Here is a 25,133-nt window from a genome sequence, read left to right on the forward strand (position 1 = left end):
ACCCGAGTTCCTGTGAAGGTCGCAGATTCTGAAGTCTCTCTGACTTGCCCTGGTTCTTGTGGATGGTACAGAACTGTACTGTGCTGTGTGTTCTGCCCTTTGCATGGGAAGAGAAGACACAGAGACAGTCAGACATGGTTATCATCTACCATGCGAGTTTAGACTTGACAGTCTATTAAATCCCAAGGGTAGCATGTGCATTGGCTCATGTTTGGCTTGGCAATCTGCAGACTGAACAAGTCTTTTGAAGTCTCATGAAAAGTTGTGATGACCAGGAGAAAATGAAGGACATACAGCACATGCTGTCCTCCACGTGTCATTTTGTTGAATTTTTTTGATCTGTTTTCTCCTTTCTCCTCCTCTAGACACCCTCACATTCAGACATTTCCATATCTGAAAACAAAAGATTCAGTGCAGTGATACAACCTGCTGCTATAAGCTGTTCTGGCTACCATCCTAAAAATTGCAATAAAGATGTACAAAAGCAAAAGTTTCAGCAGGCTTTTTCAGTGGCAAAAAACCGCCAAGTGATCCTTGCTAAAACCAAAACTTTTGCAGCTTTACATTTTAGAAACTCTCAGACCTCTGTTCTCCATCCCAGCTTAATGGCCATAGGGAATCTAAAAGAGCTTTCTTCAACCCGTCCCAAAAACAAATGAATAAATAAATAAGTAAATAAATAAAATAATAATCTAACAAGCAACAGATGTTTAAACTTGCTTCAGCTGCAATTAAAACAAAGTCTTTGTGCCACAGAGTCTGTTCTGAAGCTCTGCATAGTCCCTCCATTTCTCAGTGGCTGTTCTTGTGGTAGGGCTAGATGAGTACTTTTCTTTATAGGCCCTCTCCCTCAACTCTTCACTGTTTCATATAAAGAACTTCAATGAATGTGCCTGGTTAGCTCTTCTTTAGCCCACCAAAGCATCGGACTTCACAGACTGCTTTATGCTTTTACTAAGTTTCTTTGCAATTTCCTCACAAAGTCACTTCTCACTGGGGCTAACAAAACAAATCAAATGTAGAACTCCTAGGTCAAGTCAGAGCATGACTTTTCATCTCAGGAGACAAAATTTAAAAATTATGCATCTAGTCATTCTAAAAATAGATTTTAAATATTTCTGTATCAAAAAGCAAGTGTGCTGTAGTAAGTGCAGTTAGAAGAGCTAAGGGTTTAAACAATGAGACAGTAATATATTGTACAACTTCTAAAATAGGGCAGGGGACAAAGTGTTCAGCAAAACATTTTTAGATGATTTAATATTTTTTACTGAAGTAGATGGTAACAAAGGTCACTTTTTGACAGCAGTTGTCTTTGAGGTTTAGTAAACAGAACTGTATTATTGTTACAGTGTATTCTGACTTAGGCCTCTTTTCCAGGGAGCTGATTTTTCTTTTCCTTTACATTCATGAAGTATCCCACAAACAGCCCTATTAAAGTCAGTGGTCCTGATTTTTGTTTATATTAAGATGTCCTCTGTATTTCTTTGTGGTTGTATAGGGGCATTAAGGCAGCCTGAACTCCAGCCAGGTAATGTAACACTACCTCATTCACTATAATATATTGTCAAACCGAAGTGAGTTAAGAAAAAACAAATTCCCAAAATGGAGTTACAGTCCAGTGTTTGTAGGGTTTTTCTCAGCAATTGGTAGAGATTAGTTATTTTCATGGCATGTAGTTTGATGAGCATTAATTAAGAATGAAGAGTATTTTCGTGTCATGGAAGTACTGAGGAAGGTAGATGTTTGAATATTAATCAGTGGTAGGCAGTATCACTTGCAAATCACACTTTTCTAGGGTGTCAGTCCACATAGCTCATACAATGAGTGAGCTGAAAGGCTGGGTGTCTTTCAGAAAGATGCATGGGCAGGCTTTTTGTTGTGGGGGCGACGTTCAGGCAAAATGAACAAATCTAGTGACAGAATGTCTGCTTAACTCATAAATCTCTAGAGAATTTTCAGTTCTAGCCTGAAGCGATGTTTATATATATGTCAATGAACTTAAAATCAAAGCCTCTTGCCTGGCCTACGGGAAAGGAAATGCATCATGAGAACAGGATACCTTCCAAGACTAAGGATTCCTTATAATTTTCCAGTGAACACCTCCAGGTTAATACTGTAGCAACAAGACTCTTACAGTGGAATGTATTGAACACTCCTTTCTTGATTAATGCTGTACTTCTTCAGGAAGGATATAAAGGTCAAGGTTAGGAGGACTACACTGATTTATTAGCAGAAATCTGTTAGGTATTTTGAAGGGTGTTAATCAAATGTCTATTTCCAAACAAATGACTGAACTTGGATTGGGTGATTAGGATGCCAAGGCTGCTGGAAAGAAAAGCGCAACAGATTTGTTACTATTACTAAAAAACAATAAATAAACTTCTCAAGGGCCTTTCTTGGCTAGACTGCAAGTGTCAGGTCCTTCTGACTTCCAGAGCTGGTAATGTCTTAATGACACACACTATCTACCACTGTCTTTACAGAGTGTGCCTCTGCATGCTACCATGCTATCAAAACTATCAGCATCTGATTAAGTTTGTTTCTAGTGATGTCTAAGGAAAATTGATTTCCATTCATTATAAAACAATTTACCCCTTAGCTGGGGGCAGTTTTCAGCAACTAAAAAGTATTGAAATAATGATGGCAGATAACAGATTATTTCTAATTTTTTCACTTTTAATATTCTAAAGAAGCTAGATAGTATGAGAACTTCTTACAAAATTTTGAAGTTCTTTTTAAGATGTTTGAAATGCTTTTATAGAAGCCCCTGGATGTAGTGAACTGCCCATATGATAGGATATTATTAAGAAAGTCATCTTCTGTGTATTCTTAGTGTAATAAATCTAGGCTATTTGGTGGTCTGACTTGTGTAAAAACTTACCTTATCTGCTTCTACATTGTACTTTTGCAAAACATTTGCATGATTCTGGTATCTATTTGGCTTAATATTTCAGGTGAAAACTAAGAAAATTCTAGCATGTCTGCCTTTCCTTTTTAACTGAAACAAACATAAGAAGATGTATCATATTTTAAATTATTTCAGTTTAAGCAGTACTATTTTCTTCATTGAATCTTTGAGAAACTTCTAACTAGATTCTCCACTGTAGATATAAGAGCAATGGCCCATATCCTACCCACTGTAGCTTTACATGTTGGAGGCTCTCCATATAGAAATAACTGATTGGATGTTGTACTGAGTTTAAGTGTCTAGGTTTTGGTATCAGGGGAGCTACAGGGGTGGCTTCTGTGAGAAGCTGCTAGAAGCTTCCCCTGTGCCTGACAGAGCCAATGGCAGCCACCTCCAAAACAGACCCACTGCTGGCCAAGGCTGAGCCCATCAGTGACAGTGGTAGTGCCTCTGGGGTAACATATGTAAGAAAGGGAAAAAAACCTGCTGTGCAAAAGCAGCTGAAGAGGGGAGTGAGAATATGTGAGAGCAGCAGCCCTGCAGACACCAAGGTCAGTGAAGAAGGAGGGGGAGGAGGTGCTCTGGGTGCTGGAGCAGAGACTCCCCTGCAGCCCATGATGAAGACCCTGGCGAGGCAGCTGTGCCCTGCACCCATGGAGGGTAACGGTGGAGCAGATCTCCACCTGCAGCCCGGGGAGGGCCCCACGCTGGAGCAGGGGGGTGAGCCCAAAGGGGGCTGGGACCCCGTGGGGAGCCCATGCTGGAGCAGGCTCCTGGCAGCACCTGTGGCCCCGTGGAGAGAGGAGCCCACGCTGGGGCAGGTTTGCTGGCAGGACTTGGGACCTGCGGGGGACCCACGCTGGAGCAGCCTGTTCCTGAGGGACTGCACCCTGTGAGAAGGACTCATGTTGAAGATGTTTGTGGAGGACTGTCTCCCGTGGGAGGGACCTCATGTTGGAGCAGGGGAAGAGTGTGAAGAGTCCTCCCCCTGAGGAGGAAGGAGAGACAGAAACACCTTGTGATGAACTAACCTCAACCCTCATTCCCTGTCCCCCTGTGTTGCTGGGAGGAAGGAGGTAAAGAAATCACGAGTGTTGTTAAGCCCAGGAAGAAAGGAGGGGTGGGGAGGAAGGTGTTTTAAGATTTGCTTTATTTCTCATTACCCTACTCTGATTTGACTGGCAATAAATTACTACTTTTCCCTGGGTTGAGCCTGTTTTGCCTGTGACGGTAATCAGTGAATGATCTCTCCCTGTCCTTATCTCCACCCACAATCCCTTCATTATTTTCTCTCTCCTGTCCAGCTGAGTAGGGGAGTAATGGAGTGGCTTTGGTGGGCACCCGGCATCCAGCCAAGGTCAACCCACCATGAATGTACTCATATAATGCTTTTTGTCTGGATCCTTGGATAGACCCCTGTGAGGGGGTCACCTAACAGGATGAATCAGAAGGCAGATTGTATAGGCCAGACTGAAGCATGCAGAGTTAGGAGATGAGTCACAAAGAGTAACATTATTCCTTAAGAAAATTCAGGATTAACATATTTCTAGCACTCCTTTCCTGCAGATCTCCCCTTGTAAAAGACCAAAGTCATGGCCAAAGAAAAGCTCATAGCTAACTCAGGTGGTACTTCAAAATGAAGTCACTGCTGGTGGACAAAGCTCCTGCTGGCTTCCTTCATGTTCCCTCAAATACGCCAGCCTTAGAGATGGGCACCGTGGACCTTCTATTGCATGTCCAGCAAAATTTCATGAAGTCATCTTAAAGTGTGTCAAAGTATTGCCCTTCAGGTAGTTCTGTGTGAAAAGACAGACTAGGAGTTATTCTGTCTATTGCTAAATGCAAACTCATTAAATGTGCATATTGTTCCTACAGCCAAAGTTCACTGTCTGCAGAAGAGTCATGAGCAAGATGTGCTGGGTTTTTCACTATTCTTCTTTCTGGGAGTCAAACACAGAACAGGCAGGGCAACTTTACTGATGTGTAGTGACTATTGGCTTTGAAAATAATTTTGGTTAGTTTTTAGTCCATTACCTCCGTCTTCTGTGCATTATCATCTTGAAGAAGTAGCTGGAGAACAATTTAAAAATGGATAGATATTTGGCATTCGGGAATAATCTTTCCCTCATAAAATGGATTGAATGAGAATATAATGTCTGTTAAAATATAAAACTATGATATCTGTAGGTCTGCTGGACTGATATGCCTAGGAGCAATGTCATGTCACCTGTCTCCCTGCTAACTCCTTTTTTCCTCATCTATCCTCTTAGGCTTAAAAGAAGCACCTTTAAGATCAGACAATTTAAGTATAACTGATCTCTGCTTTCATCATTCTGATATTTTCATGATCACAGAACTAAACTTGAAACAACTAGGTCGTTAATGCAATGGTTTTAATGGTACCACCATGTAGATCACTTAAAAAAAAAAAAGTATATTTCTTTCTTACATATAGCAGATTTTAAAGAGAAATCTTGAAAGTAGCTTCAAGGAAAAATCATTAAATTTTGTCAATAAAATTTAGGATTTGTTAAGTCAAGCAGTAGCAGTGATTTTCAAACAGTTCTACATTGATGTCCAGGCAAGATCTGTACCAAGAACTTAATGATGAATCTTTTGGAATTAAATGCAAAATGGAATGAGATAAGGAGGTCAAAGAGCTGAGAGCTTGTGTGCATCCATATCAGGCAAGACTTTTCATTATTCTCTTCTTGTGTAATCATTTCTTTGGGTGCAAAAGGGTTGTAAAAGTTAATGATTTAAGAACATCAGAATCTCATGATGAAATCTTATAGTATTTCAATATAGTTTGAAAGATTAAGAATAGGTGATTCACGGACTATGTGTTGAAACTGGTTATATATTTCCTGATACATTCTATATGAATTTGTGGATAATATGCAGGACTCTGCTGAGTCTGTGGGAAAGATGAAACTGCATGTTATTTTTACCGTTAAGTCTTTGACTTGATCATCTCTAATGAAAAGGAAAAAAAATGGTAGTATCTTACTAGCTTGTAAAACTTCCCAAACATACACTTCTGCAATGTAAGACTCGAGAATTGTTAAATAAGAACCTGGCTTGGACCATTAATAAGCACCATCTGGTAAATGGCCATATAGGATTTTTACATCCAAAAACACTCCACAGAAAGATTGTTTTAATATTAAACATCGTGGATAGATTATTTTTTTTTTTAACCAAATAATGTTCTCCCACTTTTTAAGGCTGAATGTTGTGACTGATTAAAATGTGTGCATTTTCATACATAGAGCCAGACAATACAGTATTTTAGCAGTGTTTATTTTTAAAAAAAAAAAAACACAATGAATTTGAAAGGAAGTCAACATATTCTGTCTTTTGATTGCACACTTTTAAACAAAAATAATACAGTGAAGAATGAAAAAAACAATTTTTATGTTGCTACTTCAAAATAATGCCTAAGTCTATGAATGTTCAAAATGAAAATATATATACCAAGAATGCTAAAATGTCTATTTTACATTATCTACAAAATGTATGTTCTAATCCAGCCACAAATCATAGGAAAATACTTTGATACATGAGAAAAAGCTATAAACATAAGAACATTTTGGAGGAAAATAACACACATAAAAGCTCATTAAATAATTACAACAACAAATAAATAGTTTGTTCAGCTTTACTTTTTGATTGCTGCCATGCATATTTTAATTTTTGGTATATTGAGATAAGAGAGGTCAGCATGCAAGGCATTTTTTTTAGAATGAATCTGAAAGCAGATACTAAGTGTTGCATTTTTAAGCTGTTGTCAGAAGTTCGTAAAACATGATCTAGAAGGCAACAGATGTGATAACTGTTCTCACGAAAACACACAACAAAGCATCTTTTTACAAAATAGACTTCAGTGAATATTCACGGCAAATTTTCTTTGCCTCCATGGCTGGAGAAGATGTAAAAGTTTATAGTGTGGGCTTGGAAGGCTTATGTTATTCCCCATCTTGAGCATTTGGAAAATCACCCAAAAGGTCCATATGCTGAGAATGCCCCTTCTGATTTTCATCAAAGCAATAAGCATGTAGTGTCAACTGAGAACACAGCAATGGCAGACTTGTCTTTAAGCAGTCAGAATGGTAAAGCAAATGGTTACAGGTGAGTTCAATTTTGGCACAAGGAGAGGGACAGGTGAGTTCAATTTTGGCACAAGGAGAGGGAGATGAGACAGGAGAGAATGTCTGACTTCTAACTTGTACTATGTTTGCTGGATTTACTGGCTCTTTTCCTCTCTTTGTGATGCTGCATAGGTTTTGCTTGAGAGGTTCCCTCGAAGTTGTGGCTGGACTCATTGTGCTGCCGGGTGTATCGTTTGCACTTGCAGGCCGTGACCACAGTTATTTTGTAGGTTCTTATACTTCCATCCTGGCACTGAAGCTGGATCCTCTGGGTGCGAGTTTTGTCATTGACACATCTCCACTCTTGCGAGCTCCGCCTGCTCCAGTACTTGGTTCCGTAACCTCCCCCAATCCAGTTGGGGAGCAGTGGCAGAGGGAGGCATTCACCAGCACACACCAGCTCCTTCAGTGGGTTGATGCTGGTGCACTGGCCATCTGAAATGTACTTGGTGGATCTCAGTTCCCGACAGCCAACTTGAACACGATCTGCAGAATGCACAGAATAATAAACACTGAGATTCAGAATGGAGAGATTTCCTTAACCAGTCATTCTCACAATAACAAGCCAGGCTTTTCAGAAGTTAAAGGCGGCTGTAATCTTTGCAGGACATCTCTTTATTGTTGGGTCCCCCAACACAAGGGCTTCAAGCACTGATGGTATCTTTGGGTACTACCACAGCATAAAGAAATCATAATGATATGCACTTCAGCAGTTGTGGTAGAAGAGGCAATTTTATTCTCTATCCATCTTCTCAGGGACATACCTTTTAGAAGAGAAAAAATGCCCCAAGGGAAGAAATGTTTCCTGCTAGTTCTCAGTCTAGGGAATCTGCTCTGTGATGTTTACAACAATTATGTTGGATCTTTAGCAAGGGGGGAAATAGTGCTTTGGAAACTGTTTATATGCTTTTAAATTAATTTCAAATAGTGCATTTCTTCTCATTCCACGGCTACAGTGGACTGAGTCTCCAGTGAGCGCTGCTGCTCTGAACACAGCTACTGCAAAAGTGATAACAGCTGAAGTTACCAGGGAATAGTGTCCCGCATATAAACTTTGAATGATTAGCAGTAACGATTTCAGAGGGGTCGTTTTGCCCTCGGGGTAACACCATCTCTGTATCTGTAGTAGTCTTTATATTATACGTAACATAGAGGATCCTGCAAATTCTCTCAGGCAGCTGACACAGAATCAACATGCAGAGCTTCTCATACGGGCATGTTTGTACCCGTCTGTATGTGCAGCTCTGCACCCTGCAATAAACACAACTGTTTATTTCAGTAATTACACTTTGAAATAAACGCCCACAGCGCGCTTAATTTTAATAAGCAATCTTTACTGGCTGTGCTCTCCGTCTTTCTGAAGGACAATTACGGCGCAGATTCTACACACAATGCAATTAACTAACGCCTTTAAAATAGAAGTAATTACTAGAAACATTTTAGAGTGAATCATAAAAGGCTTTGAAGGTGCATCTACATATCACAGCTACAGGCTGCTTCTGCTTCTACTTGGATTTTTGGAAGCAAGTTCTGAACAGACACACTGAGTTAAGATTACTTCACCCTGTCGCCTGTGTCTCAGGATGGGCAGCCAGAGGGACTGTAAATCTGCAGACAGGTCCGAGGGGCTGTTCACAGAGCTGCTCTCCTGCCTGCCTTGCAGGAAAGATCCAGGCTCGCCTTCCTGCAGCTGCACTCAGGAATGTACCTGGAAGCAGCTGGTCACAGATTTGAGTTTGTCTCTCCTTCTGTTTTTATGTCTTTCCTGGCTCAGCTTTTCTCCAGTGACAGCTCCCTGACAATGAATACCTACTGGGCTGCTCCAGTAATCTCATAATGATGCGATGTTTCCTGTGCACTTAAACCCTTAACATTCATAGAAGCTGACACACCTGGCTTAGCTGAAAGGTATTGGTGTCACTTTTTTGCCTTCACTTTCCAGGGATGACGCTATTTTTATCGAATTGTTGGCGGGGTGTGTGTGCGTGCGTTTCTCCATTTGGATTTCTTTCGTTTTAAGGAGGCGGGCAGGGGAAGTAAGAGATAAAGTCAGCAGGTTTCCAGATCCCCATGTATCTGACATATATACATAAAACTCAGCAGGAAAAGACTAGATATAAAAAGGCAAGTTGGAGCAGAGATCATAGGTAAATTACGAGCTGATTTGTTTACTTTTGCTGGAGGTGTTAAGCAGGTAAGTGCTACAGCAGGAAGTAAAACTAAGCAGCGGGCACAAAATTCAGAGTTTTTTATTGCATTTGAAAAGTAGCCCGGACACCTCCCCTGCCCGCAGTGGGAGGGCGAGTTAAGCAGGCGAGCGCTTTGGAAATGCCTCTCACTCCTTCTCCTTTACCTTGCGTCCCTGCCCGGATGACCCGCAAACCCCGGCGCTCCTGCGTGAGCCTCCCCCCGGGGAAGGACCTGCCCGAGAGAGCCGGTCCCGCCGGCGTCGCCCCGGGGGGGGGGACGGGACCCTCACCCGGGGGCCGGCCGGCGCGGCAGGTCCCGCCGGGACCCCGCCGGGACCCCGCCGCCTCTTGCCCTGCCCCGCTGCCCCGGGCGCTGCTCCCCGCCGCGCCGCGCTCCGGTGGGGGCTGTGGGGGGGGCAAAGGGCGCTGGAGAGGGGCGCCGCGGCCGGGGGAGCCGGGGCCGGGCCGGGAGGGGCCGGGGCGCCGCCGCCGGAGGTCCAAGGGCTGCGGGAGGCGGGGGAAGGGCCGCCGCTCGGATACTCACTGTTCCGGTCGGCCCCGGCGCTGGGGTAGTGCCGGCCTCCGTTCCTGGCTTGATTGAGCGTGCTGTTGCTGCCTGGGCTCGCTGCAGCAGGTTTAACGACGTGCGAATAAAGGATCTCTGTGGCATCGTTCTTGAAAGCCGAGTAGCTTTTCGTGAAGATGCAAGCTAGGAGAAAGCCGTAGAAGTGAATGGCAGGGAGCAGCATGGTCGGTTCGGTCTCTGCCCGACAGAGCCGGATGAAATCGTTTTCTTCTGCTTCTTCTGGGCAACTCTGAAATTGCTCTTGAAGGTTTCCTTTATATATTCAGAGAGGCTTGGCATTCATTCAGGTGTAAAGTTGTGGATAGCTTCAGAATGAAAACCCACAAAAGGGGTGGGATCCCTACATGAGCCTGCGAAGACCTTTTACCAATAGGAGAGAAGACTGCAGTAAAGGAGGAGTTAGATGCACTCATTGCAGGATTCCTATTTGGGGCTTTGGAGGGTATCAGAAACTCTTGGGCAGCACACAGCAGCGTTCGGGTTGAGATCTGGAGGCTGCCGGCTCTGCCCTGCCGCTCCGAACGGCCCTGCGTGCCTGGCGGTTTGTGCGATGTGACTAACACCGTGTCACAAAGAGTCTCTCTTGCTCCTGTGATGCAAAGTTACATCCCCTCTTCTCGAATGGGACTTTCAGAAAACTTGACAGCTCAGTAAGGATGCAGCAGTTTATAGCACTTACGGAAGACGGCTAGTTACACAGTCTGCAATATACCGAGATCGCTTAAAAAAAATATTGTGAATAATTTAAAGCTGCCTCTAGATGCTTTAAATAATGCGGCTTTGATCAACAAGGAACACTGCTACAGAAACTACTTGTTTTAGGGGAATATTCTCTCCCTGGTGAGCAGAGTTACAAGTTACGTATTTCTGTATCACCACGCATAAAAAAGTATCTCCTCTAGGCTCCTTGGTATAAACGTATCCATATTCATAGCCTCTCACCATGCTCATTCACCAAACCAGCCTTTTTTCGTTTTGTACACTGCCTAGAGCATTCTTATATTTTTAATGTATTATTTCATGTGATAGAGAAAACAAAGAGGAAAGAATAATCTATATTTCGGCATACTTTTTACTGTGTCACACACTTACTTGGTTTTACGTAAAATTACATGGCCCATATCCAAATGCTAGTGTAAACGGTGATGCTGTCAGTAGACCAATGCTTGTCTCCATGAATGCTTTATAGATTTTCATTAGAAAGAAAACAGCAGTGATCAACACTGAAAGCTGTAGTGTTCTAATTAAAAGGAAACCTTTTTCTTGGGAAAAAGCACAACCGTGCGGGAGGCCACATTATGTAAAGGTTAGACTCTAATCTCACTTAACGCTCTTTGTAACTGAGTTGATATCTATAGTCATCCCGGATTTTATTTCCTGTAATGAAAGCAGAAGTGGAACACAGGTCAGATACATCTAATGTCAGGGTCAAAAATCTCAGTCAGAGAAGACAACTTTGTTTCATCCTCGTCACAGGCAGACAGTTGTCCGTATCAGCAACACTTTCCTCTTGCATCACTAAGAAAGCTACCCTGGGTTTCAGCAAGAGTAAGGACAGATCCACAGTAAGTGCCAAATTGATAGCCTTTGCTTAAAAGACACAGGAAAAACAGGAGTGTTGCAAGGTGAAGTGAGTTTTACTGGCGGAGCTGTGTGTGGGGAAGTTGAGTTGATTGCCTGCATCTATTATGACTAGCCCAACCCAGTTCTGGAATAACAAGAATGTTGCAAGGCAGAGTTAGATCTTCCATCAGAGTAATGTATGGAAGAGTGGGATCACTGCTAACCCCTGACAAAGCTCCAAGTTCCACTCTGATGGAATGTCTTATTTAACCACAAAAGCAAAGATATGCATTTTACCTTCCCTTAAAAAAAAAAAAAAAAAAAAAAAAAAAAGAGAGAAAAGAAAGTGAAAGTTTCCTTAAGCAAATTATCAAAGAAGAGATGTACATTACAGACCATTAATATTTCAGCATTATTTTTCTTCAACAGCAGCTAACCAAAACTCTGCTTTGTCAGTGTTCAAGTCCTACTTAATTTTTTCTCATATTCACAGATCATACAGGTCTTCACACATCTCACTTTCCCTGCAGGATAGTCTCTGTGCTGAATCAAGTCAATATAATTAAAAGCATGGAACCTATTTTCCAGTTATCCACAGTACATGTGGATACCAGTCAGGGGACCTCTTCCTAGTAGAAAGATTTTCCCACATTAGACAAGACTTCTGGGAAAGTCAGAAGTTTCCTTGAGAGCTGTTTTCTTTGAAATAAGGCATATAATCTTCTCACAGGAAAAATGAATGGGACCTTGGAGCTATAGGACTGGGTCTGCAAGGAGCTTTCAATGAAAGCTAATAATTATCCTTTCAAATTTGGGCTATATGAACCATTAAGTTTGTCACATACTTCTCTTGGTCTTGTCACTTAGAGAAGGAAGACCTCAAGACAAGACTCTTACAGCCTTTGTAAAGGAGAAGTTTGGCCCTGAATCTGCCACAGGAAAGATAATATACAGATTTTTTCTGTGCTCTAGACACAGAGTAGACATTATTTTAATTTCATTTGTATTTTCCACTTGTCACAGATATTGTATGAAAATTTCATGATTTCAGTTCCTTGGTCAGTACTGTCAGCCTCGCTGCTTTGAAAGGTAAGTAGACTTCTGAGGAGATGGTCAGTTAATTTGATTTATACTTTCAAACCTAGAGCTTGCAGTCTTTCACTTTTTCCTAGTCTTCCTGAGAGATATTAGAAGTCACATGAGGGTCAGTCAAATTTGGTTATTCTTCCTGAGCAAACTTGACGATCGAAAGGTGTTTCTTGATGCTTGGCTCAGAAAGTTCCTAGACTGAAAATATTTTTTTGCTGTTGTTAGTTAGATGACTGTTACACATCTGCAGAGGTGAAGGCTACAAGTTACCTTCGTAGCCTCCAAAACAGACTTATACAATGTCTAGTCAGTCTGTCCCTATTCTAGTCAGATTCGATGGCTTGTGTAGAACATTGCTCTGTGCTTAATCTGTAATATTGGCCATAAGGAATATATTACACAAGGTCTTTGAAGTCTGTACTGACTTCCTTTTTGCCTGTGGGCATAACTCAGGATGTTCTTATTGATCTATAAAACCCTATATGCTTTGAGTCCTAGGCAATAAATTCTCTCTCCTTTATCTTCCATTATGATGCTTAAGATCAGCCAGGGCATACTGACTATACCTGAGTGTCTGGAGGGGTTGAATGCTCAGTGAGACGGGCCCAGAAGACTGGATTTCACTGCTCCTAAGGATCCATGCGAGCTCCATTCTGCTGCTTGGCATGGTGTAAAGGCCATTGTTTAGTCAGATCCTTGAAAGGTGACTGTGGGGAAGGCACAGGAAAGAAACTGGTTAACCAGATTAATTTAAATGTTTGTACCCAGGGATCAAGAGCTACATTTAACTGCACACTTTCTTCAACTTCACTGCTTCTTGTATCTTGACAGCCTTGCTTCTGACTGAACCTAAACATAGTGGTAAAGCCATCCATCACTCTTCAGAGAGAATGGTATCCAGAGTTATGCACACCTTAAATCTTGCTGTCTCCATTTTCTGTGATGGAAAAAAACCCATACTTCTCTCAATAGATGCAGAATAATACAAGGCATATGTTCTGTAAAGATCCCAAAAGACAATTCTCTTCTTCATGGTCATTTATAAGTCTGTCAGGATCCCATCCCCCATGTTTCTTAGACACTATAATGATGTCCAAAGGGCAAAGTTTTGTGTGGAGTGCACACACCTGTCTAGCAGCACAAAACAGCCACAGGGAATAGAAGGGTATGCACTGACAAGTACAAATGACTGCCAGAGAGCCTTGTCTTTGTAAACCACGTGATCACTGAACATGCACAAAATAAGAAGGAATTCCCAATTTTTCATAAAACTTAGGTCTGCCCAGTTTTAATAATGACAGAAAAAGCCAGAATTACAATGAAAGCTGCATGGAAAGAAAGGTTCAGAATTTGGTTTTATATTTTTATTGTTAGTACCAAAGATAAGACCATTACAGTGTTGCATTTCTGACTTGTTTCCAAAGGCAGATACTTTGAGAATAAGTACAGGCTCAGATAAATGACTGCAAAAAAGAAACTGACATTTATTACTTTGCACCTTAAAACAGAAATGACTGTCAGGCTATTTTCTGTTAAGCAATAAGCATATTAGTAATGTACTTCAAAGCAGCATAAAATGTGATTTGGAGCATGATAAGAGAACTTGTCTGAAAGTGAGGTAAAATTGTAATAAATGCAACTGTTGAGAACTTGTAAGCTGTTGTGCAACAAGTTAGCATAGTTTTAAAGCTCATACAGAAAACATGTTAGAGAACCACAGTACCCCCCTCCCTCTGCAAATTCTCAAACCAAAGATTTTTTGAATACTGAGGCTTTTCTATACTAAGTCGTACTTTTTAATTTTCTCAGTAAATTACATTTGAGACATTCAATGGAAAATATAACATATATTCTCATTAATGGGAATGACTAATTAGTCTTGATTTATGTATGTCTTCTTCATCTCCCTAAGATTTCGCATTACAATTTTATTTTTTTCTACTTGCTCTTATACATAATGTAGACAGAATAATTTAGGTCAGGCTGTGGCTTCAAAGGAGGTAATTTATCACTTTTATCAAAAAAAGACATTAAATAGACTGAAAAGGGGGAATATTTAAGTTTATTTTGAAATTCTAGGAAAGTTACAGTAGAGTGCAGAACTGTCTGTACTAATTATAACTGCCACCCCTTCTTGAGCATTTGCAGTAAGATTTTAAGACCAGATTGAAGACGATGTGGCTTATTATAATCCAAAACATGTTTTATGATTTCTGAATATGTTGAAGAAGGAAGAAAAACAAAACAGGGGGTTACAAATGAAAAAAATATGAGAATAACAGCTTGTTTATTTGGGGTAATATTTTCAGAAACTCTTAGGTGACACTGAAGCATAATCCTTCTATTTTAAAGATATTTAGGGCAAAAAAAGCACGATTTTTAAATATGCATAGACACCGAAGTCAACTGGACTTGGGAGCTACATACTTTTAAAATGTTGCCCTAAGGAGTGAAAGTCCTATTGATTTCCAGTGAGCCAGTCACTTAAATGCTTTTGAAAATTTTACCCTCAGGTTAAAATTCTGAAACTCCTACTCAGTGTTAAGCAGGCAAAGTCCCATCAACATGCTCCAGTTGCAAATAAAATAGAAACCGAGTAAAGGTTTTGAAGTCTGACTTGTTTCTTTACATGTAATTAACTGAACTCTTAATATATCACTATGTTTCAGTAAACTGCTTTGTGTTTCTAATTACGTGGTCTGAAATGATTACAGTGTATTTAAAAAATGCACACTCTACAACAAACCAGCTAAGAAAATCTGGCATAGTGTCAGGATTTCCTAGGCAAACACTTGCCAAACCTGTTGTTAGATCCAAAGTCGTAATTTAAAAACAAGCCTACAAGGTATCTGGAAGAAGATCCCTCTTTCCTTCCTTCTGCTCCATCTCCCACTCCCTTACAAGGAAATCACTTTACCTTATCAAAACACAACAGTAACTGACATCTGTCTCCTGCTAAGAAACCTACCCCTGCTACGTTCAGATTTTAGATTTGGCTAGAGCATATTCTTGTTAAAGAAAAAAGTTACCTTCACCAAGCATGTTAGTGTCCAGAGTCTTCAATCAGATAAACATGCACAACTCCCTGCTGAAATTAAGGAAGTACCTAAGGGCAAAACCTGGCCCCAAATTAGAATTTTAATAATTGTAATACTGTGTAATCCTTTTCCTGCCAAGAGACAGAAATGGCCCATCCTGCACAACAAATTCACAGACTTACCATGCACTCAGTATCAGGGTTTCTCTTCTAACCCATAAACCAGAATATAATTGAACAAAGTGTATACAGCTTATTTCATTAAAGTTAATTCATCCAATATTATAGTACATTTGTAGAGTACTGAAAATCCCTTATTTGCACATGTAGGATCTGCTGTAATCCAGTAAATGTTTCCACATTATCACCCCAAAGTTTTAAACACTGGGAACCTTAATTAAAATGGAGATCTGTCTCTCAAAGGATCTGTAAGAATATCTTCATGCATGGTTTTTTACTCTCAGCTACTGATATTTCCTTCCTACCTGAGGTTAGTTTCAGTCACCTAGTTCTCTTTTAAGTCCCAAACTGTTTCATGCAATCAATGAATGAGTCAGTCTGAATGAAATTAAGACACAGAACCAAGTATCACCTGCCTACACAGACACTACAGCCCATTCCAGACTTCCTTTCCAGCAATTACCTTGAATTCACATGTATAAGACAATGGAACAGAAAGACCTGATAGATCCCTCACTGGAATGCTCTAGGATCTCTTTTAAAACAATAAAATTACATTTTTACTCAACTAAAGCTTAGTTTGACTTAATATGACTGCAGTACAGCTCAAGTTTCCAAAATCCTAGGGTTAAGTACTTAACAGTTTTTAGGCGTTTTTACAGTGAGAACATTTTGTTGTTGCTGTTGACTCATGTATTCAGATATAATATACAGAAACACATGCACATCCAGTTTGGCTAAGAGTGTGAAAAATGCTATTGCCATAAAATCGAGAGGTGGGAATGAATATTCAGTACATGCCACCCATTCTCCAGGTTTTATGTAAAATATAATATCAGAACACTTTGGGGAAGAACAAAGAATGGAAATTCTTTGCAGCAGTAAGTGTCAAGATTTCAAAATATTTCCTTCAATCCAAGTCAGAAGTCCTTAGAGAAGAAATTTCAGAGAAAAAAAAAAGAAAAAGAAAAAAAAAGAAAATCTAACCAGATGTTACTATTTTGTTTTTTTCTTTGATTAATCTTGACTTTTAATAATGGGTGTTCAACAGCAGCAGGATAATCCCTGCCTTAAGCATGACATTAGATTTTAAAGGATTATTTATCTTATCTAAGCTTAGAAGTCTCTCAGTATATCTTTATGGTAATAAAAAATATTAGCTGTACTTGCTTAATCACAGAGTTTTAAGCAAAATCATCCTCTAGCCTGAAGTGCAGTGGGATTTCAGTCTTCAGCTAATGCTCTATATATCTATATGATCACGACAGATTAGCATTTAGAATTAAAATGTAGTTAAAGTAATATGGTCGCAAACCAACATTGAGGCTGCCGTCAGCAGAGATAATAACTACTTCTCTAAAGATTAAACTTTGTCCATACTGTTCATAACTGACCATAACAGTAGTTCTTGTCACTACTGCACCTGGCACGAGTGTCCAGAATCTGAATAGGCTCCATAACAAATGTGTGTTACCCCATATTCAAAACCTTGTCACTATTTATCTTCAGGCAATGAAGACATTCTTTTTCCAATGCAAAACACGGTTGTTGTGAGAGACATTTATTTTGGGACTTCAGTCTTAAGTCTATTTGAAATTACAAACTGGTTTAGATGACATATAAACAGGATTCAAGAAAGGAACTGTCAGAACATTCTGTTTGTTCACTTGGCCTTTCTGCAATTCTTCAAAGCTTTTCACAGGGTTGCTTTTCTAAAATGTATCCTAACATGGAAAAGTTCTACAAATAAAGCTTTCATAACTGTCAACATCTGAATTTGTTTTTCAGGAGGAATACTTCCAATAAATTTTCACTCTGAGGAAAAACAGAATAGTGTTCTCCCTTCTGGTAGTTTTCATCTAAAATGTAGCGCTCATCTCACACATTCATGCTGCCTGATTAGAACAACATAACAATTTTTCCTGTAAATGAAAAATCCTGCAGGTGAAAATCCCTGGCACGATTGTTCCCTGATGGTAACCAGCTTAGCCTCCTGTAAGTCCAGGAGATGCATGTTTCCTTTTCAAGGTTCAATATAGCAAGCCACCTTTGTATAAATAGCCAGTAAGAGATGGTGTTTTGCATAATTTTTATCTTTCTCTTTACTTGCTACCTTTGCTCTTGGGAGGGTAGCATCACAAAATCTTGCCTTCCAGCTTCCCTTCCGAGTTTTGCATCACAGATGCTCATTTCCATCCACCCGTTCTGTAGCCAAATGAAACTGGCGTCCCATACTGACTCCCTGCTCTACTTTTTCTGTGGTAAACTCTAGTGAGCTGTTGGAGTGCAAGAGGTGTGATAATGACTGCCTGGCATTTCCATGTCTGTCCACCTGGTTTCTCTGTGCAGGAAGCACCTTTAGCAACCAACAGAGGTGACAGAGGATTGGGAGGGTATCTCTCCAGAGATTTTTTTTCAAACAGTTGAAGCTTCAAGAGAGGAAAAGCATTTGAGTTACTTATTAAGGCTGCATACTTGCACAACGTCAGAAAAAGCCAGTAGATCAGGCAGGTCCAGGAGGCTATCTGGGGACAAATTTATAAAATAGGTATTCTGAGGAGATTCTGTTAACTAGTAGGTGGCAATGCATATCGCACCCATTATGTAAAAATGAGTGGAAAAGTAATTTAGTGGTTTCTGTGACAGATGAAAGTACCTGTTGCTGTAGAACTCCTTACAATAGTAAAGAACCATATCTGTGAAGGTTTTTTTCCTTTAAAGAAATTACTTAAAGGAAAATTGCTTAAAAATTACTTCTATGTGTGCAAGAAGTTACAGCATCATTTCTGCTTTATAGTTGTAGAGAAGTCAGTAAGTGCTGCTATATCTCAAATGCCTACATGGACTTTGAGGTTGCACCCACTCTAGCCTATATCCAGTTTTACATCTGTTTCTTACTTGACCTGTACCACATTTACACATGTAGCATGTTATAAATTGTGCATAGTATAGATATTTTGTGCTCCTTCTAAAAAGTAATATGGAGAACATAAAGAAGGATATCTTACTCAGAATAAAATATTTTGTTCTGGGCAATCCAATACATAATTCTTGTCAACACTCAGTATCATTATAAGGTCTGTTAAAAAACTACTAAAACTGAACTACTGGAACTAATTTACTCAATAAGACTTTAATGACTTTCTCTGTTCTTAAGTCAAGTGAGGAAAGTGGTTATTTTATTACTATTCTTTTAGTCAACAAGTATAAACAAAAATGAAAGGATATGATGGTTATTAAGGACAGAGGTATATATGGCAATGAAATACTTCATTATATTTTACATTCTAGAAGACACTTACTGTCAAGAATAAATTGTTTGAGATAGATCATTTGTTTTATAAATTGTCAGAAGGAAGAACTATGCATGCTTTTGCTGCAGCATTAACTTCCTTTAAGGGTCCAACTCAAACCTTGTTGAATTCCACAGAAATCCTTCAATTGTCTTAAAGGGAGTTGGGTTTAGAGCCTCCATGCAGTAAAACAATCACCAAGAGACTAGCTGGCAGTGTTCCGATAATCTGTATTCATAGCGTGCACATTAAAATAACTTAAAACATCTGTCCTGTAGGTGGCATATGAGATCTCCTAGCCTAAGACGTAAATAAAGCAATGGCATGTCACCACCAACGCAGGAAAATTACATTTCACATTGGGTCTAAAAGGCCAATATGAACTATAACTGTCTATATGCAGCAACAAATGTGGTCTTTTTATTAGCTTTTATTTAATTAGCATTATTAGATTCACATTTCCATGTTAAAAAGAACTCATCATATTTATGAATAGCATGGTTATAAAATATTTGATTTATCCAACTTGTTAAAAATAGTTTACATTTTTCATTCTCTCCATTAGTTAATGTTTATTGCTGATGTCAGCACACTTGTGCTTATAATGTGGTGGCACTCCTTCCCAAGCCCTCGTTCCAAACATGTGAGGGAGGACTTTTTCTCATTCTTCCTGAGAGAAGTTTAGTCTGATTAGAAGTCATTAGTGAACTCATCATTCCCTGGAAGCTCCCTTCCGCTCCTGTATGCATTGCTTCCTATGGACATTCAGCACTGAAACTCCATTTTTAACCTTATGCCACATGCAGTAATGCCACTGTAAGAAATTGGAATTGTCCTTGAAAGGGAGGCTTGGGAATCCTCCATTCCCATTCCAGTCTTCTTTGTATCACTAACTGTTCTTTATTTTGATACAATAGGTAATGTAGCAGTGACTTAATACCACATCACCACATAAGACTGAACACTACTTTGTGAAACTACAATACCTGAAAGAACTTAAAAATATCCTAATTATCCCACACACAAAGATTAAAGGAAGGAAGACAGTCCCAGGAATACAGAAGCTGCTTAATGTAATCATACTTCAGGATTACTCTTGGCTATTAAGGTCCTTTTTGTCTAGGGATGTTGCGAAGGATTGAAGTCGCTCATTGTTTGCCTTATTACCTTCAGCAAAACATCTGAGGAGCAGGAACACTGCGTTCGCTCTCCAAATCTAGCCTTCAGCTTTGTGGCGCGCATAATCTTTGCATGATAAAAGTTCAGTCTGTATCCCGAACCCTAATTGGTTTGGGCTCCAGCATCAAAAGTTGGTGGTGTACTTCAAAATATCTCATTAATCTAATCTCATGATTTTGGGGCCATTGCAATGTTTTTTATGTCTAGGATTTGCATCTGTACTGTCATGCATGTGTGGATCTCAGAATATTCTCAAGACCTAACTCTCCCATAATTCACACCACAAATCCTTAAATACCAAGGCATTATTTTAGCATGAGTGCCAGGAGGCAGAAAAACTCTCGCTATACTCAGAAACACTGATTATACTCAATGGCTTTGTGTGGGCCAAGCTTTTGTTCAGGCAGTCTGCCTGGTCTGCACCCAGGCAAAATCAATCATAATAATGGTTCATCAGCTAGTACTGGGAGGTTGTTTTTCTTTATAGCAGTGCAGATTATTTGAAACCAAGTGGGCTATGTACAAAAGTATGGATGGAAAATTTGTGGGACATATGGCATAGTGTGCGCATGCGTGCAGTCAAACCCACTTTCTCAGTTCGTAGTCTAGACATGGCCTTATGGCTTGGATTTGGAAATACTGAACCTCACAGAGATGAAAGTAGGGTTTCATACCCTAAGGCAGATGGGTTGGAATGTGGAGAAAACCTAATAATGCAGGTTCCTTTAAAGTCTGCAGTATGACTGTGGTCAATCCCGTTCTTTTAAATGGGGAGGGGGGAATTTAATCTCATCAAAATTTGGCGGGTACAATTCAAGATAAATAGTTTGAATCTCTAGTGACTGCGGTTTGGAAACAAAATTAAGTTTCTAATAAATATCTGTAAATTTTCTTTCCGAATGTTCTGCTAAACACAACTTCTCTCTTGGAGGCAGCTGTAAAAATACAGTATTTTACATTTATAAAGTGCTTTTCATCCCAAAAATTCCCAACAGACTTTACAAACTGCATTCATTTAAAATCACCTAAATGTGACTAAACTGCATGGGGAGCAACAGCCAGACATGGAGGCACAACACATATCTTGGACCACAGAAGTTTTGGCCAAAAACACTAGACTAAAATTCTATCACTGTTGAAAGAATAATACTTTTTTTTTTTTTTTTTTTTTAATCTACATGAAATGGCCAGGACCGTGTTTTTTTTCAAAATACTTTGTTGATTGTAAACTCTACCAGTCCACTAAGTACTTGGGAAGGTAGAAGCAGTGAAATGATTTGGTTGGGACTGGAATAGTAGTAGCCAGGGTGTCTTAAAACTAATGCTTAGAGTGTTACTCTTTCCTTGCCAGGTATACCTGGATATTAGTTCCAGCTCCCTTTGTTTTGCATACAGATGAGACAGTTGTCGGGTACAAAGCCTTAATGAGGCTGCAGACAAGCAAAAGCACTTTCCTATAAGAGGGTGATGATCTGAATGTTGCTAGCAGTCGTTTGCCAGACTGGTACGCTCTGTTAAAAATAGAATATAATGAACATTGCAGTAATTTTGAAAGAAAAGAAGTACTGCATGCGAGCAACTAATGCAAGTAATAGTATTAGTTGTCTGGGTATGTTAAGATCATGAGCCTTTTCATTACAGTGGAAATAAAATGGAGGGTATAGTGAGTGCTCATTTTGTTAGGTTACAAAGCGGTCATGCAGCATTATGTTTTGACATCAAGCATGTTGAAAGACCCCCAAATGCTCCATACAAGTTAGAACTCAAATGTCTACTTCATTAGAAGAAAGTCCTCTCATGGAGTTCAACTGAAATTGTGCATAAGTGAAGCAGGATCTAGCTTGCTGAAGAGTAGCTGCACCATTCACTGAAATGCTGTTAGTTTAGACTGGAAAAGTAATGGACTTAGTACATGGCATTAGAAATATTAAATCAGGTTGAAACTGCATTTTTGTACATTGAGACAAAAGTCTTAACAAAATAAAAATGTGTTTCACCAGAAGAAACAGATTACACTGATTCTTGTTTTATGTAGTCCATGCTACCTCACTCCTGCCAAAGGGCCAGTCCTTATCCAAGCCTTTTAAGTAAATTATCAATAGAACACTTATGGACAAAGACACAACTCATATGGTACAGATAATAAACATGTATATAAAACATTTTTAAACATACATTTTCCTTTTCCCTTTCTAATTGTAAACTATAATCTACATACTATCAACAGTTTTTGGATGAGTTTTTGAAAGACTTCTCTTAAAACTGGACCATTTTAATTTTAAAAGAAAGTAATGATAACAATTGATGTTGTTTCTTGGGACCTATTGTTCATTAAAATTATTTTTTTCTTTTCCACACATGGTCTACTGGCCAAGCTGTGTGTTCTGTGCCACAGGCTGTAAAGTCTTTTAGACAGTAGTTCTTTGTTCCAAGGATAACTGTTTAGAAAAACAAAAGGAAAACATTCTCTTTTTTTTTTTTCAGTGTATGGAATGCAAATTTTTCTTGTTTCTGAGATTGTATTTGCAGGAGAAACATAAAAAAAAGGAAAACTGATTTTGCCTGTCTACTTTAGTTGGTTCACGAGGATGTTTATCGTTTAGTTTCTGTCAGCTTTACATTTGTCTGAAAAAGACAGACACTAAAGCAAAGCACTACTTTTTATTAGAGCCTAAAAATCTGAGACTATGGAAGCCACAAAAAATTATACACTCTTCATTCTAAAGGCTACTGATATGGCAAAATATTTGACACACACATGAAAAGTATTGAAATGTTATTTGTTACTCTTTTTTAAATGGAAGATTAAACAGAGCATGGGTCCAATTTTACTGCATTTCCCAAAGCTTACTTATTATTGGAAGGGCAGGTGAAATTGCTAGATGAATATATACAATACATCCAGGTACTTTCGTACTGAACTTTATAACCTGTATTTGACTAAAGAATGTTGTTTTGGAAAGGCACTGAAATGTGAAGGGAGACTTCAGTAGATGCAGAATTCAACTCTTCTGCTGATATGGACATTCACCCTTGCTAATAAGAATGTATGTCTTATCAGTAGTCTGAAGGTTTGGGCTTTCATTCTTTGGCTGCAGAAAGATTTCTCATCTATAATACTACTCAGTACTTTCTCTGGTAAAGGTACAGGCACACTAAATTTCAGTAATCTCCAAGTCTTCTTTTATTTCTCTCTCATTTATCACTGTTCAGTCTCTCAGACAGCTACCAAACTACTCAGCTGAACACAAAGGAAGTTTTTTTTGTTTCTAAGAATATGGTATGAGGCCTAGTATATACAAAGTACAAAACATCAAGGCATTTATGACAAAAATCTAATTTAAGAACAGTGCTGTCAAATTCTCAGCAGTATCAGAGTGAAGAATACCTTAATAAGAAGTTATATGTGTCCCCACCTTTTCCAAGCTTTGCTTCACCATGCAAGTAGATACTGCTGGAAAATCAATTAGTTTATGTGGAACCCCCTCACCCCTGTTTTTTTTGATGTGTAAAGATCATATAACAAGAAGTGTGCCTGTTTCAGGCTGGTTGAAGATTTTTCATTGAATACTGGCCATTTGTATCTCTGCAGAGTCCAATTATGCATTCTCTCTAGAAACACCTTACAGTAAAAATTCGAGAAGCATTAGACTGATTTCACTGAAATGTGCTAGTTTATGAATAAGTAATATAGGCATTGTCTTTGATTATAAATGTAGACACAAATGAAGAGGTTAGTGCTTTCATGGATATGAAACTAACGTGTTCGTAGAACTTGTGGGATGAACATTGGTGTCATCTGATGTGAACTGGGGGCAAGGTTACGTGTTCAGGCAAGTACTGTGGTTTCAGACCAAAATTTCCATCCCCTAGAGGTATATCTTCTGTATTTCATCAGGGCAAACTCCTGAATCTGCAGAAGGCCTTAGCAATTATACTGATGCCCCACATACCAGCAGAGTGCTACAGTCCAGGTGCATACCAAGGAATAAAGGCAGTGAATGCTGACATTTTAAACCACTTAAGAGTGCATATAGTTGCTCCTCATGTTTCATAAGTGCTGTGGAAGTCACTCAGAAGTAAAAACCCCCAACTTTTACTAATAAACAAGGATTAAATACAAAGAATGGAAATTAATTAGGAAATTGGAGACATTATAGTGAATAAAAAGATGGAGCATACTATTAAATAGGGTTCCAAATTGCTGCACATCATTACTAAGCACTTTTATATAAAATTATGAGCTCTACCTGAACTATTTCATAGAAATCTATGTCTTAAAGTCAAAAGAAGCCTGAGTTCTTGGTGTTTCTTTACTGTTTGCGTAACCATTACTTATTTTGGGCCAGTTCTCCACATAGGAGGTCACTCCCCATGAATCATGGTGCTTGAGAAGTGGCTAAAAGAGGGATGAGGCCAAGGCACAGAGCAGTGCTGAGGGAATGTCTGCTGGGAGAAGGACTGATGTGCACAGGGCGGGAGCAGAGGGAGGCCACGGAGCAGGGCAGTCACATTCTGAACCATGGTAGCTCCAGAACCTTCCTCCTCATCCAAAGCAGATGCTGGAAATTACACCAGGAAAAGAAACATCGACTCTTCAGAGTTAACTGAATCAGTCACAACTGTCACTGTGGGATCTACATGGTATGGAGTCAACCTTTCTTGACCCATGATTATGTATCTACTTGTCCAACAGAGAAATTGTCTGTTTGCAACAGTTTTCATACTGCAGAGGAAAGAGGAAGGAGCAAAGAAGAATATATTGGTGAGAGCAGTGGCAAAGGTGAGGGAAAAGTTTGCACACCTATGTAAGTTATATTAAAATGTTGAGCACTCAAGTTCTTACTGACTCAGCAGATACGGTTGGCATTTGGTATAACTAAGAATCGGACCATATATTTAAGAACCAACTTTAGAATCCTAATTTTGAAAAAGTATAGAAAGTCTTGGTTTAAATA

General features: G+C 39.4%; 1 protein-coding gene across 1 annotated transcript; it reads right to left on the reverse strand.

Moving 5' to 3' along the window:
- Positions 1-6,296: 6,296 nt before the first annotated feature.
- SOSTDC1 (sclerostin domain containing 1) lies at positions 6,297-10,338 on the reverse strand. Its single transcript, XM_074898036.1, has 2 exons — positions 9,793-10,338; positions 6,297-7,545 (listed from the first exon to the last, which is right to left on the reverse strand). Exons 1-2 carry the CDS (start codon positions 9,995-9,997, stop codon positions 7,130-7,132), a joined length of 621 nt encoding a protein of 206 aa, XP_074754137.1. The 5' UTR covers positions 9,998-10,338; the 3' UTR covers positions 6,297-7,129.
- Between the last annotated feature and the right edge of the window lie 14,795 nt (positions 10,339-25,133).

This window comes from Athene noctua, chromosome 2, assembly GCF_965140245.1.
Source record: "Athene noctua chromosome 2, bAthNoc1.hap1.1, whole genome shotgun sequence".
Lineage (NCBI taxonomy): Eukaryota > Metazoa > Chordata > Aves > Strigiformes > Strigidae > Athene > Athene noctua.